The sequence below is a fragment of the Mobula birostris genome, chromosome 2 (assembly GCF_030028105.1).
Source record: "Mobula birostris isolate sMobBir1 chromosome 2, sMobBir1.hap1, whole genome shotgun sequence".
Taxonomy (NCBI): Eukaryota; Metazoa; Chordata; class Chondrichthyes; order Myliobatiformes; family Myliobatidae; genus Mobula; species Mobula birostris.
Window position 1 is genome coordinate 132,004,889 of NC_092371.1, and position 12,595 is coordinate 132,017,483.

Sequence of the window (12,595 nt, forward strand, 5' to 3'; positions counted from 1 at the left end):
GGCAGCAATGCGGGAAGCAGGTAGGAGGTAGGACCTGCGGGTTCCAACAGGACTTTTGTTCCGGCACCGCACCCTCCCCTTCAGGGTGAGGCTCCAGACCTCAGGATCCTGAGAAGGGCGGAGCCCGGAATCGGTGACAGGCTGTTAGGGCTCCGAGAGGCGAGACCCTCCGACAGCGCACAATGAGGACAGAGAAGGGGAGAAACAGCCGGCAGGGGGGACAGTGAGACTGAGAGAAAATGTGGGGGTAGAGCGTGTCAGGACTGGGGTCAATAGGCTGACCATACCTGCTAACTAGACTGCCTCTCTGTCTGGTTAGCTCAATATGTTCTTGCATTAAACTATTTTACCCATTCATCTTCCGCTTTATGCGGATTTTAATTCCCGTCATCGAGGAATCTAATCGAACATCATTAGCGAGGAACCCCTGCCTCTTTCCCCTCCAGCTGAGCAGGAACGATGGGCATTGGTCGAGACCACCAAGTGTTGGTGGTGTGTAGGAATGCTGGGCTACTTTGCAGTTTTGCTGGTGTACCCGAGTGCAGATGGGTGATCACCCTGACACACGTACAGTATTGGGGTAGTCGTCCACAGGAGTCCGTGGGCTGCATGCTGCTGCTGCTGCTGCTCGAGTGGGGGCAGTAACCATGCTGGGAGTTCTTGCTTCCCATATCCACAATGCAGAAATACTCAGCACTGTGATTCTTACAAGCTGCAATGTAAACCCCGAAACAGAACCCCCTCAATATTACCACTCAAGGTATTCTGGCACTTCCGCCATAATTTCTGCTTGTTTTGTTACATCGTCACTCACAACACGCTGGAGGAACTCAGCAGGTCGGGCAGCATCCGTGGAAAGGATCAGTCAACGTTTCGGGCCGGAACCCTTCGTCAGGACCGGCCCGAAACGTTGACTGGTGGTTCCTACGGATGCTGCCCGACCTGCTGAGTTCCTCCAGCGTGTTGTGAGTGTTGCTTTGACCCCAGCATCTAGAGTATTTTGTGTTTACGATTTGTTACATCATCTCCTCCATAAGGGCCAGTAGATGGGGACAGAGGACCATTGTCTTGACAGAGGGGACTGCATTGCCCAGGGATACCTGATCCACAGGCATTTAGACCGATCATTGTTTCTTTCTCTGAATGTCCCCTCCCTCCCCAGATGTAGTGGGCTTCCTTTGCACAAAGAGACGTTTGAAGGAAAAAGTTACAACAGCAGAGATAACAGGAACGTCACACAAACTCAGCTGCCAAGTCATTTATTTCCTCAGTCTAACAGTCCTCCAAGTTTGATCAGTGATTTAATTATAAAGATTTGAGATTCCCTTGCTACTCCTTACATACAGGTCTCCTGTCCCCCTTTCTTTCTCTCACCCTTGTACCAGAGGTAGTCAGGAAGCCAGGTGTAGACCACAGGCAAAGCTCAGTCACAGTGATCCAGAAAGGGGGCTGGGATTAACCTGTCCTTTGATTCCAAGGAATACACAGACACATTGGAGAGTACTGCCCAGATATTATTGTTAGAGAGCCAGTATCTAGACACCCGAAATTGTGTTGAAATTCCATGACGGCAGCTGAGGGGGTTTTTGAGCCCGAATGATTAAAAGGTGGACTCATAAGCTGCGTGGAGAGGGGAAGGCTGCTGCATAGGCAACAGCTTGCTCTCTATATGGTACTGCCCTGGCTTGCACATACAGCTAGTACACAATATCCATGGTTGATTTCAACAAATGGAGGGCCTCCAGATTAAATCTGGAATTAAGCAGCTGGAATCAGAAATGAAATGGCCAGTTGTTTACCTCCTTGAATACATTCTCTGTCCCACTCTAAGAGGTACTTCAGTGGCAGTGAAGCTATGCCTGATTTAGGCAGCAAGTACTGGCCTCTAGATGAGATCAATGAGCCATTGGAGAGTCACTGCTAAATGTGGGACATTGACCCATTGGTAGTTAGAAGGGGGCCTGGTCAAACACTGGACAGCAAACCCCAGTGTCACCAGATGCCAGCTTGGCTGAGAGCAGACCCAGGTTAAATCAAACTACAAGCAGTCTTTGACCAATACAGCCCACTCTGGGCATCCTCTCCACAGACAGGCCTGCCTGCTCCAGAGCTGCTGGCTTAATGTACTCCATTAGAACACTGTTCAATGTATAAATATTTATTTTTTCTCATCAACATAAATCATTTAACTGTAGAGCAGCAGAGATTACATGATAAACAGGTATCTTAACAAGAAGCAGGAATAATATTACAATCAAACTAATATTCACACTCTCATTCATTCACAGAATTATACAATTCCCCAGAAAGATTAATAGACTTTATGGCTGAATTTACATGTTTAATGATCTACAGATTTGCTATTGTCTCATTGTGAAGGTGTTTAAGGACTGGGGTGATCTCTACCTACACTGACTGCATTCACCACTGGAGCCTGCTGGGGATGAACCCACCACATTCAGACTGGCCTAGGTCTACAATACAGCTTTGAAACAGCACTGTATCGAGTATCCAGGATTTCAGTTGTTACCCCTCTTCTGTTCACAAGCCATTATCTCAATCGCTCCTAGATCCATTCATTCCAAGCATCAAACCTCCTGCAACGCCATGGACAAGCACAGGCTTGGGATCGTGGAAAGAGCCTCACCAGCCTATCCAACTGTAGATAGTCACACAGAGAACTTTCATCCATCAGCTTGTACAGCAGTGAGCAGCCACTAGGAGACACCCTCCTTGATCACAAGCCCCAGTTTGGCTGAAATATCAGTGTGATTGAAGGCTGGGACCAGGGATAGAAGCTGGCTGTAAGGCAAGGAGCTAGTCTGGCTTTGGGCCTTGCTTTCCATCCCATTCAAGGAAAAATCTGACAATTAATCCCAACTCAAGATATTGAGATTTAAGTGCATTAACTTTAAGTATGGTTACAGCAGTACATAGGTATATCACACATCATGGTTCTTCCTTCAAAAGAGTTGGAGATTCATCAATTACAACCCCTGCCCCCGATTTACCCTCACCTACACATAAGGGGTCATTTATAGTGCCAATTAATCTCGCCACCTGCACATCTTTGAGGTGTGGCCAGAAACTGATGGAGAATATGTAAACCCCACACAGACAGCACTGGAGGTGAGGATTGAACCTGGTCTCTGGCACTGAGGCAGTGGCTTTAACAGCTACGTAATTTCCTTGTATTCTTTTCTGATTCACTGGCTGATTTTATATCATTAACAACACTGAAGTGTTCTGGAGGCAGTTGGAAAACTTAACTATTACAGGGTTAGTGTTAGAATTAGTGGGTGGTCTGATTTAGGAGTAAATTGAAAATGAAGGCAGTCTTTGTATGGAAAGAGTCTTTGTATCATGGTCTTGAAACACTGCACACAGGCAGTGCCACATTGCCAATGGAACAAGATATTACAAGCAGCTCAGCTGACAAGTAGGGAAGCCTCCAGGAACTTTGACTGCCACCATTGAGCATGTCAGAATTCAATATACTGGGCTTCTGTTCTAGCCCAGGTTTGGTCAGAATGAACAGAGTAACCTCCGTGTGTGTGGCTCGTGGGGAAAAGACAGACTAATCAAACTGCTGCTGGGAAAGTAAAGCGTGGAGGGCCTGGGGAATACAGACGCCCCTCTCACTCTTGGCCCCACCCAGACTACTGGAAGAAAAAAAAGCTTCAGATGTGTGACCGAAATTAAATAAGTAGGAATGTTTGTCAAGTGCTCTGGGATGATCCAGTTCGGGTGTTTAAAGTCAGTTACTGCAAACCAATAGGTAAATGGGAAAATGACTACAGTTTACATCAGGTCCTGAATACTAATCTCTCACTTTCCCAGGATGAGCAGAAGAGTGCTTGCAGACAGGGCAACACTGACCAGAGGGTAACCGCTTCTCGTTCCAGTATCCGAGACAGCAGGATGACACAATGCAAGCAGCCACTTGGTTACTTGCAATGTACCTTAAGTTTCATTGCAAAGAGCACTCAGTGAATGGGGCATAAAAAAAGAAAAAACAGACTGTGTTTCAGTTCTTGGCTGTTGCAAAAAAGTCCTTTCTGAAGATAGATCTGCACTCAATGCAGAGGAGACCATGCAGTTGAGTCAGTTCCCGCTGCTTGTCTCTTTATGAAACAGAGCAGCCAGTGTCTTTCTGGGGTTTCAGGTCTGGCTCCTTCATTGGCTTCACCTCTTCCTCCTTCACTTTGGCCTGGAAAGGAGATGAACACAACATCCAGTCACATATTAAGCAACTGAGAAGTTAAAGAATAGTGGTGCTGGCTAGTAGAGGACTGCCACACTGATAGGCACTTAGTAAAGGTGCTATTCAGAAAACACCTCTGCACAAGATGAACTTACTGTATACAGATATGGAACTGTGTTGTGAAAAACATACAAAACACTGCACTTGGAGTATCGTGTATGCCACACAAGAGGACTAACAAGGTGGCATTACAAAAAGAGTGCAGAAATTTATCAGGATGCTGCGTGGAAGGGAAGACCTCACATACAAGGAGAGTTGGATAGGCTACGTTTATTCTCACTGGAAATTAGGACACTGCAGGGTATTGTTATGGAAGTTTATAAGATCACAAGTGGCATAGATAGGGTGGGTGCTTTTTCCTAGGGTAGGGCTATCTAAAACTAGAGACCACAGGTTTAAGATGAGAGGAGAGAGATTTAAAAGGAATTTGAGGGGCAACTTTTTCCTCCACACAGAGATACATGGAAGTGGTGGAGGCAGGTACAATATTTTTTAAAGCATCTGGATAGGAAAGCTTAGAGGGGTATGGGGCTAATGTGGGCAAATGGGATTAACAAGCTTGGTCACAGAGCTTGCTTCTGTGCTGTATAGCCAAAGTTAACTGTAATTTTCCAAAATGCAAACAGGTCTTCATGAGGTCAGACAGCATCTGTGAAAGGAAAAACAGATTAAACTTTATCTTGGTTCCTCTTTCCACAGATGCTGCCCAGTCTGCTGAATTCTTAGCACCTGCAGCTTTGTTTTTCAGTGTGGGCCAATCCCAGGTTAGAATTGGAAATCAGTGGGAGTCTCAGCCACTCACAACCCATGTCACAGACTGAGAGGATAGCTTTGTAATCTAAGTTTGCCAATAATATGAAGGTAGGTGGATATGTAACATGCACAAAAACCATAAATAATCTACAAAGGGATTTAAAAGGTTAAGTCAGTGGAGGTTAGGTCCACTATGGCAGCTGGTCTACAAGGTGGATAAATGTGGTAATCCAACTTTTGGGGTAAGAATATATAGGATTTTTTATCTGCTACAGCAGGACTCAGGATAGACACATGATCAGTTGAATTGTCTGTGTCTGTGCTACTGTTTAAATAGTGTGATGTTCTAAAAGGAATACAAGATCAGCACACAGCTTTATCAATTAAAAAGGTATTTGGAACATTGGCCTTTAAACGCAAAAGGGGGTGGAATTCCGTGCAAAGGTCTTGCCATGTCTGAGACTACAAATGGAGCACTTGAGGATTTGGTCTCCTCAATAAAGATGTGATTGGGGAGAGTAGTTCTGAAACAGTTTACTCAGACAATTCCAGAGATAGATGATTGACATGGAGAAATGTTGGGCACAGCATCACTGGTGTTTAGAAGAATTAGAGATGACCTAATTGAAGTGAAGAAGAGTCTAACAAGGTGAATGATGGTAGTGGAGTGGTATTCCCATAAAGTGATCACTCACTTAAGGAAGGAGGAACTTTTTTTTTCCTCTCTGAGGATTATGACTCTTAGAATTTCTGCCTCACATGGACGTGGGATCATTAACGGACTCCGGGTGAAGATAGATTTTGGGAAAAGGGGAGTTGAGGGTTCAGAAGAATGGACAGGAAAGAGGGGCTGAAATCAGAATCCGATCTCAGGTCAGCCATGATCTTTACTGAATGGTGAAGCAGGCGAGGGCCTCAATCTAATATTCCTGACATTCCCAGAGGGAAGAGAAGCAGAGTTAGACTCAGAAATCACCAGAAGAGATGTTTTCTCCTACCTTGTCATCCTTGGGGCCCCTTGTGATGTCGAATGCAGCATACAATTCCTGGTTCCATGCAGCTCCCAGTGCTGGGAGCTCAAATATCTGAGGTTCCACCAAGCCATAGCTTGCCTTCAATTCCAGCTGTGGAGCCTCTGGAGGAACTTTCTGGAAATAGCTTGAGAAGGACAAAAAACAGGCAGTGCATTGACCAAAATGCTTCTTGGATGAAATCTTTCAGATTGCCATGATCAGGCACATCAATATTGAATTCAAGCACACTCCAGTCCCACATATCATCCTGCTGGTTTAAAGCAGTGTTTAGGAGCTTGAAGTAAGGCTCATTTTCCTATTTTGACTACAACTTCTGGCCTGACCGAGACCAGGGGGTGTCTGCACTCCAATTCAAACTTTAATGGTTTGCTGCACCTTACCCATTTACCCAGTGGCCCTCAGCAGAGCACCTGCTGCTGATCCAGGTGAACCTACTCACAGAAGGTCTGCACAGTTGCAGCTTCCTGGGCTCTCGAAGCATGACAACGTCAGCTTAAACAGAGACTGGCAAAACACATTTAGGGTTGCCTTTCAATGAGACACAGTCTAACATGTGATTTGGTCCCCGTTGCAAATAATACCTTTAAAGAGCAATAACCATAAAGCAGAGACTTGTACAAGGGATTCTGAGGAAGGATGTTCTCACTCGGGTGGCTGGAATCTGGAACACATTGAGGCAGAGACTCTCAAGGCATCTAAGTACAGTATCTAAACAAGCACCTGAATCACAAAGGCACAGAAGCCACAAACCCAGTCCTGCAGACATTTGATACAGATGTGATGGGTCAAAAGGCCTGTTTCTGTGCAGTATGAATCCACGACTAACAATCTCACATAGATTTTCAGACTTCAAGCAATTTTGCAGAAGGTGATTCCAAACTACTACAACCCTTAGTATTTAGAAATATTTCTTAGCACCAAGGCCAGTTCCTGGTCCTTGGATCCTTAATGAATAGGAATATCTCTTCATCTTCTGTCTTGCAAACTCCTTCAAATTCCCTCCAGTACTGTGGTGAGTACAATTCCAGTTTGTGGTACTTCTGCTCAGGACTTAACCCTTGGAGACCAAGAACCCGATGGGTAGGGTGAAGTCCTGGATACACCAACTGGAATCCAGATCAAACTCTACCACATGGTTTGTAATCTGACTCAGTTACCAAATGGTATCATCTTATATTTTATAAGTTCTATATGACTCTATGTTAACATAAAAATTGCCTCAAGCACCAATTTCCTTTTGTGAGTCTAGTCCCACACCAACTTGGTGACTTTTCATTGCCCCCTTAAGACAGGTAAGACAGTCATCTTCCTCACAGCCGGGGAAGGAATGATCAATGAATGCTCACATTGCAAAAGACACTTACATGAACCCATTCTCTCTCTGACACTTTTCCAAGGTGTTCCTGACGTATGTTCCCAGCTTCCTGAAGAACAAGTGTTCTGATGGTTTGGCAGTAGATCCTGGCCCCTTTGTCTGTCCATACTCCTTACACAAGGTCTCTGCCTTGGAGTAGTCTGCAGGTTTGAAAGAGTAGATGGAAATTAAGACCAGGAAACAAACAAAATCTCTACCACATTAATCCATGTGGAAAAGGTCACTACCACTTTGTCATAAAACTAATGTGTCCTCTGGGTGGGGTGGGGGGGAGGGAGACTACATTTTGGCTATTAAGCCCCTTACAAGTTTGTTGTAGAACAATCCAGTCAGTTCCATACCCCGTAATTCTGAAGGAAAACAACTTTTAAATGTCTATCCAATCCCCTTTGGAAAATTCTAAGTGATTCTATATCCTCATAGATTCAGAGATTTACAGCATGGAAATAAGTCCCTCAGCCCAATTTGTTCATGAAACCTTGGTGCCCAGCAAGCTAATCTCATTTGCCCACATTTGGCCCATATCCCTCCAAGTCTTTCCTATCCATGTACCTGTTTCAGTACATTATAAACATTAATGTACGTGCCTCAACCACTTCCTAGGACCACCCTCTAGGTGGCAAAGTTGGCCTTCAAGTTCCAATTAAATCTCTCCTCTATCTCACATTAAACCCCTGCCCCCTCATTCTCGATTCGCCAACCCTGGGAAAACACTGAGAACATTCATTCTATCTATGCCCCTCCATTTTATATACCTTTGTATAATCACTCATTTTCTTACACTTCAGTGAAGAAAGTCTTAAGTCCACTTAACCTCTCTCCATAACTCAGTCCCTCAAATCCCAGCAACATTCTCATGAAATCTCCTCGGCTCTCCTTCCAGTTTAACAGCATCTTTCCAAGAGCAGAATGACCAAAACTCAACACAGTATGACTAATGTGGCCTCATCAAATGCAAAATAAAATCCCAACTTCTGTACTCAGTGCCCTGACTGATGATATAGAGCAAGCTCCAGATTAAAATCGTATGAGCTATCCCTCATTTACTTTGAGGCTGTTAAGAATCAGACAGAACAGATAGGAGCCCTTATAGGGCCATAAAGTACCCATTTAGAGAGATTCAGCAAGGAAACAGACACCTCAGCCCACTGATTGCACAGAGGCTAGAGAACCTTCAAGTGCAGAATGCTGTCAGGACAATGATTTATTTATTTAGAGACCACACAGAATAGGTCCTTCTGGCCTTCATGTCAGATACTTGGAGAAATAGTTGGGAACAGTGCACCAGAATGCAATGGAAGTGCAGTTGTTAAGTACACTCAAGGCAAAGATCAACTGAGGGAGGAGAAGATGGTGGTGTGACGCAGCTCGCAGTGGCCACTCCGGTGAAATGATGTCTGTTATTTGTCAAGTAGGGTGCCGTGCACAATCCTGATTTGATGGAGACGGACGTGAGAGCACGGAGGAACATCTGGTGAAACTTCTGAAATGCCTGCTTCGCTGCTGCTGCTACTGTGTGGTCCAGAATCTCCGGAGGGGAAGGCCCCGAGTCCTCAGCTTTGCTTGTTGCTCGGCAGCCGAGGCGGGGTCAAAGCACTCAGCAGAGGATGGTGCTCGGAGAGGTTGTGTCGGAGGGGCTGGTCGGAGGCTCAAGGTTTTTGGACGGACTCAGAGTCCGCTGCGGTCGGGTGCTTCCAATGGTGCTGCATCAGCAAGTTTGCGGCACTTGGAGGTTCGTGGCAGGGAGAGTTTCTCCCTTCTGCCACCTGCATAAGATGATGAGGCTATCGGGACTTTGAGACTTTTTTTTTACCGTGCCCATGGTCTGCTCTTTATCGAATTATGTTATTGCTTTTCACTGTTGTAACTATATGCTAGAATTATGTGGTTTTGTACGTTTTAGTCTTGGTTTGTCCTGTGTTTTCTTGTGATATCATTCCGGAGGAACGTTGTATCATTTTTTAATGCATGCATTTCTAAATGACAATAAATGAGGACTAAGTGTCCTTATAATCTAATCTAATTGATTTTTAGATTGTGATGAATCTAGCGACATGGGAACTAGGTAAATTTTATGTGGAGAGGGTATTTTCATTAGTGGGAAACTTTAGTATCCAAGGTCACCTCCTCAGAATAAAAGGATGCTTCTTTAAAATTGAGATGAGTAGGAATTTCTTTAGCCAGAGGGTGGTGAATCTTTCAAATTGGTTGCCACAAGTCATTTGGTTTATTTATGACAGAGAATGACAGGTTCTTAATTAGTAAAGGGGTTAAGGGTTATGGGGAAAAGGAAAACAGAAGAATGGAGTTGAAAAATAAAATCAGCGATAATTGAATGGTGGATCAAACTTGATGGGCCATTTCCTTCCCCATATCTTATGGTCTTAGGTGGGAAAGGAGAGAGATTAACCATAATTCTATTGAATGGTAGTGAGGCTCAAGGGGTGGTGTGCTCTTTTAAGGTGACTAATTTGACCATGGCTGGTTATCCCTACAGGGAAGCTTCAGGCTAATAGACATCTTAGGCTGCCAATGGAACAAGACTAAGACCCAAAACATTGACAATTCTTTCCCCCTCCACAACACTGCTTGACCTGCTGAGTTCCTCTGGCAGATTGTTATTTGCTCAGGAGTCCAACATCTGCAGTCTTATGTCCCCCTTGAACAGATGCCACTTTAAACATCTCGCCTGCAATGTCTAAAAGCATATTACATGCCGAGAATTGCCTTCCATAGCACCAGACACCAGCTGTTCAAGGAAGCACCTGCCACACTCTCTTGTTTAGAGGTGTTTTTGCACTGGTGACTCCTGCGACTGACACAAAAGGGATTTCCATCACCACATGTAATCTGGGTGACCAAGCCACCAGAAATGGCAGGCAGTAATGACTCAGTGTACTCACACTTTTCTGCTTCTTGTAGAGATCGGATGGCTTCCCCACATTTATCACTGGCTAGCAAGGTCTGGCCATGGTAACAGTATGCCTGCAAGGGAAAACACACATTACAGTCAGGACACTGAATCTTCACCCTCTCCCCCTCTCCAACATCAAATGGTTATCAGGACCAAAATTAGCTTGAGCCAAAAGAATCCCAAGCTCACCCAACATCACAACATCCATCCCTAGGCAGTAGCTTCAACTCCTATCATTATCCATTGACTGCATTATTTTTGTTCTAAAGTGTTACAGCTTTAAGTTCTCAAAGTAAGTTTATTTATAAACTATATATACATGAAAAGCATCAGTGCACATCTCTTTACGTTACTTGTGCCATTAACTCAACACATTCTCTCTACAATGCACCAAAACCACTCCCATTTCCTGTTTGAGCTATGGTGAAATGTTTGAGAGATCGTTACACAGTGTTCAGTGCCTCGCCTCTGTGTCCATTTGATCAGGACCCTATAGGCTGTGCTTCCCAACAGAATCATTTCTGTGGCTACTGAGCTTCAGAACATCCCTCAGCACTTATTCATGGATCCCTGAATGTGCCAGTCAGCAACATTCCCTTACAGATATCTTGTTACACTTGAAGACCAACATACTGTATTTTGGACAGACCAAAGTGAATCACTCCTGCAGCACCTGATACTTGCCTTAAAACTGTCTGTAGATCAGAGACCTCTGTTTGCGACTACTTGGGATGAATTTTGATAAGTTCCGGAATTATTTGGCAAAAACATAGTCCACATAGTTATGGAAGGTAATCTCATCCTCACTGGAGTCATATGGGGGGCAAGGTACTTGAACATTGCAACTGGACTGGACAGGACTCCAATCTGGAACAATACAGCAATATTTCCCCTTGTATGCCATTGCTTAAGAATGCCTCCCACAGCTGTGATGGGGGAATAATTATTTCAGTTTGCAAACTGAAAGAAAATATATGAAAGAAACAGCAGAAAATAAGGCCAGGGACATCACTCAGATACTCCACCCTTCCCCCCCCCACCCCTCAGCACTTGGTTCTTTTTTTTTATATAAGTATCTTATTTTCAAAATTTTCACAAAAAAAACTATGAAATCAACAAAAACATACCAGCTCAGACATGTATAAAAAAGAAATAGGCAAAAAAAAGACATAACATTAGAGGGATGCCTATTGTACAAAGTGCTCAAAAATACTAAACATTAAATCTCAAATGAGAGCCCTGAGAAATCAGCTGGGGGGAAATTGCTCATCCGCCCCCGGCCTGGTCCAGGTAGGCAAGAAATGGATCCCAGATAGCCGAAAATTTTTTACTTGAATTGGTTTTCAAGAACCTAAGTTTCTCCATCTGTATGACTGAGATCATATCAGCCATCCATCTCCGAATGGAAGGGGGAGAAGGTGATTTCCATTCCATCAAGATAAGTCTTTTGGCAACAATCATCCCCAGCATCAGAGACCGTTGTATGGCTGCAGGGAAACAAATAGCAGATTGCGAGCAGCCAAATATAGCGAGACCAGCTTCCAAGGGGAAGGATCTTTTATAGGCCTTTCAGTACCAGTTGAATATTTTGGACCAAAATCCAGTCAGTAATGGGCAAAACCAAAAGGTGTGTGACAACGTGGCTTCCATTCCTTGGCATCTATCACACATTGGCGAGACAGAAGGGTAAATCCCGTGCAATCTAAGTTTACAGTAATGGAGACGGTGGACAACTTTAAACTGGGTCAGTTGGTGCCTGCTGTTAACAGAGTAAGCCTTATCCCAGGCAGCTTCAGATAATTCAATGCCCAACTCCTCTCTCCAGGTGTGTCTAATCTTCATAGTAGACACCACAGTGCAATTATCAAACAAATGTACAAACTTAGAAACGAGATGCCTGGAGTCAGGAGGGTTCTTTAAAATATCAAAAAACATATGTTTCCCTGGAAGGATTTCAAAATTACAAATCTTAGACTGAATGTAGTGTCTAATTTGCAAATAATGAAAAAAGTACGAATGAGGCAGCTCAAACTTCTCTTTCAGCAGACTAAATGTTGCAAACCATCCCTCTATGTACAGGTCTTCAATAGAAACTAGACCCTTCTCCCTCCAAGCATGGTAGGTTTTATCTAATCATGAGGGTAGAAAGGAATGATTGAAACAGATTGGTGTTTGTACAGAGGTCTCTGGTAAATTCAGAACACTCCTCCTCTGATGTAGAATTCTGATGGAATTTTTCAAAACAAAACTCAAAC

At 44.2% G+C, this 12,595-nt stretch overlaps 1 protein-coding gene across 1 annotated transcript in view; it reads right to left on the reverse strand.

The window, feature by feature from the left end:
- Positions 1–2,142: 2,142 nt before the first annotated feature.
- The window catches only part of brox (BRO1 domain and CAAX motif containing), a 50,761-nt gene continuing 40,308 nt past the window's right edge, over positions 2,143–12,595 (reverse strand). The window contains exons 9-12 of the mRNA XM_072248356.1: positions 10,330–10,411; positions 7,416–7,566; positions 6,016–6,175; positions 2,143–4,210 (exon numbers count right to left, since the gene is read on the reverse strand). Coding sequence (XP_072104457.1) covers positions 4,127–4,210; positions 6,016–6,175; positions 7,416–7,566; positions 10,330–10,411 — 477 coding nt within the window. The 3' untranslated portion in view covers positions 2,143–4,126. The remainder of the gene's footprint in view (positions 4,211–6,015; positions 6,176–7,415; positions 7,567–10,329; positions 10,412–12,595) is intronic.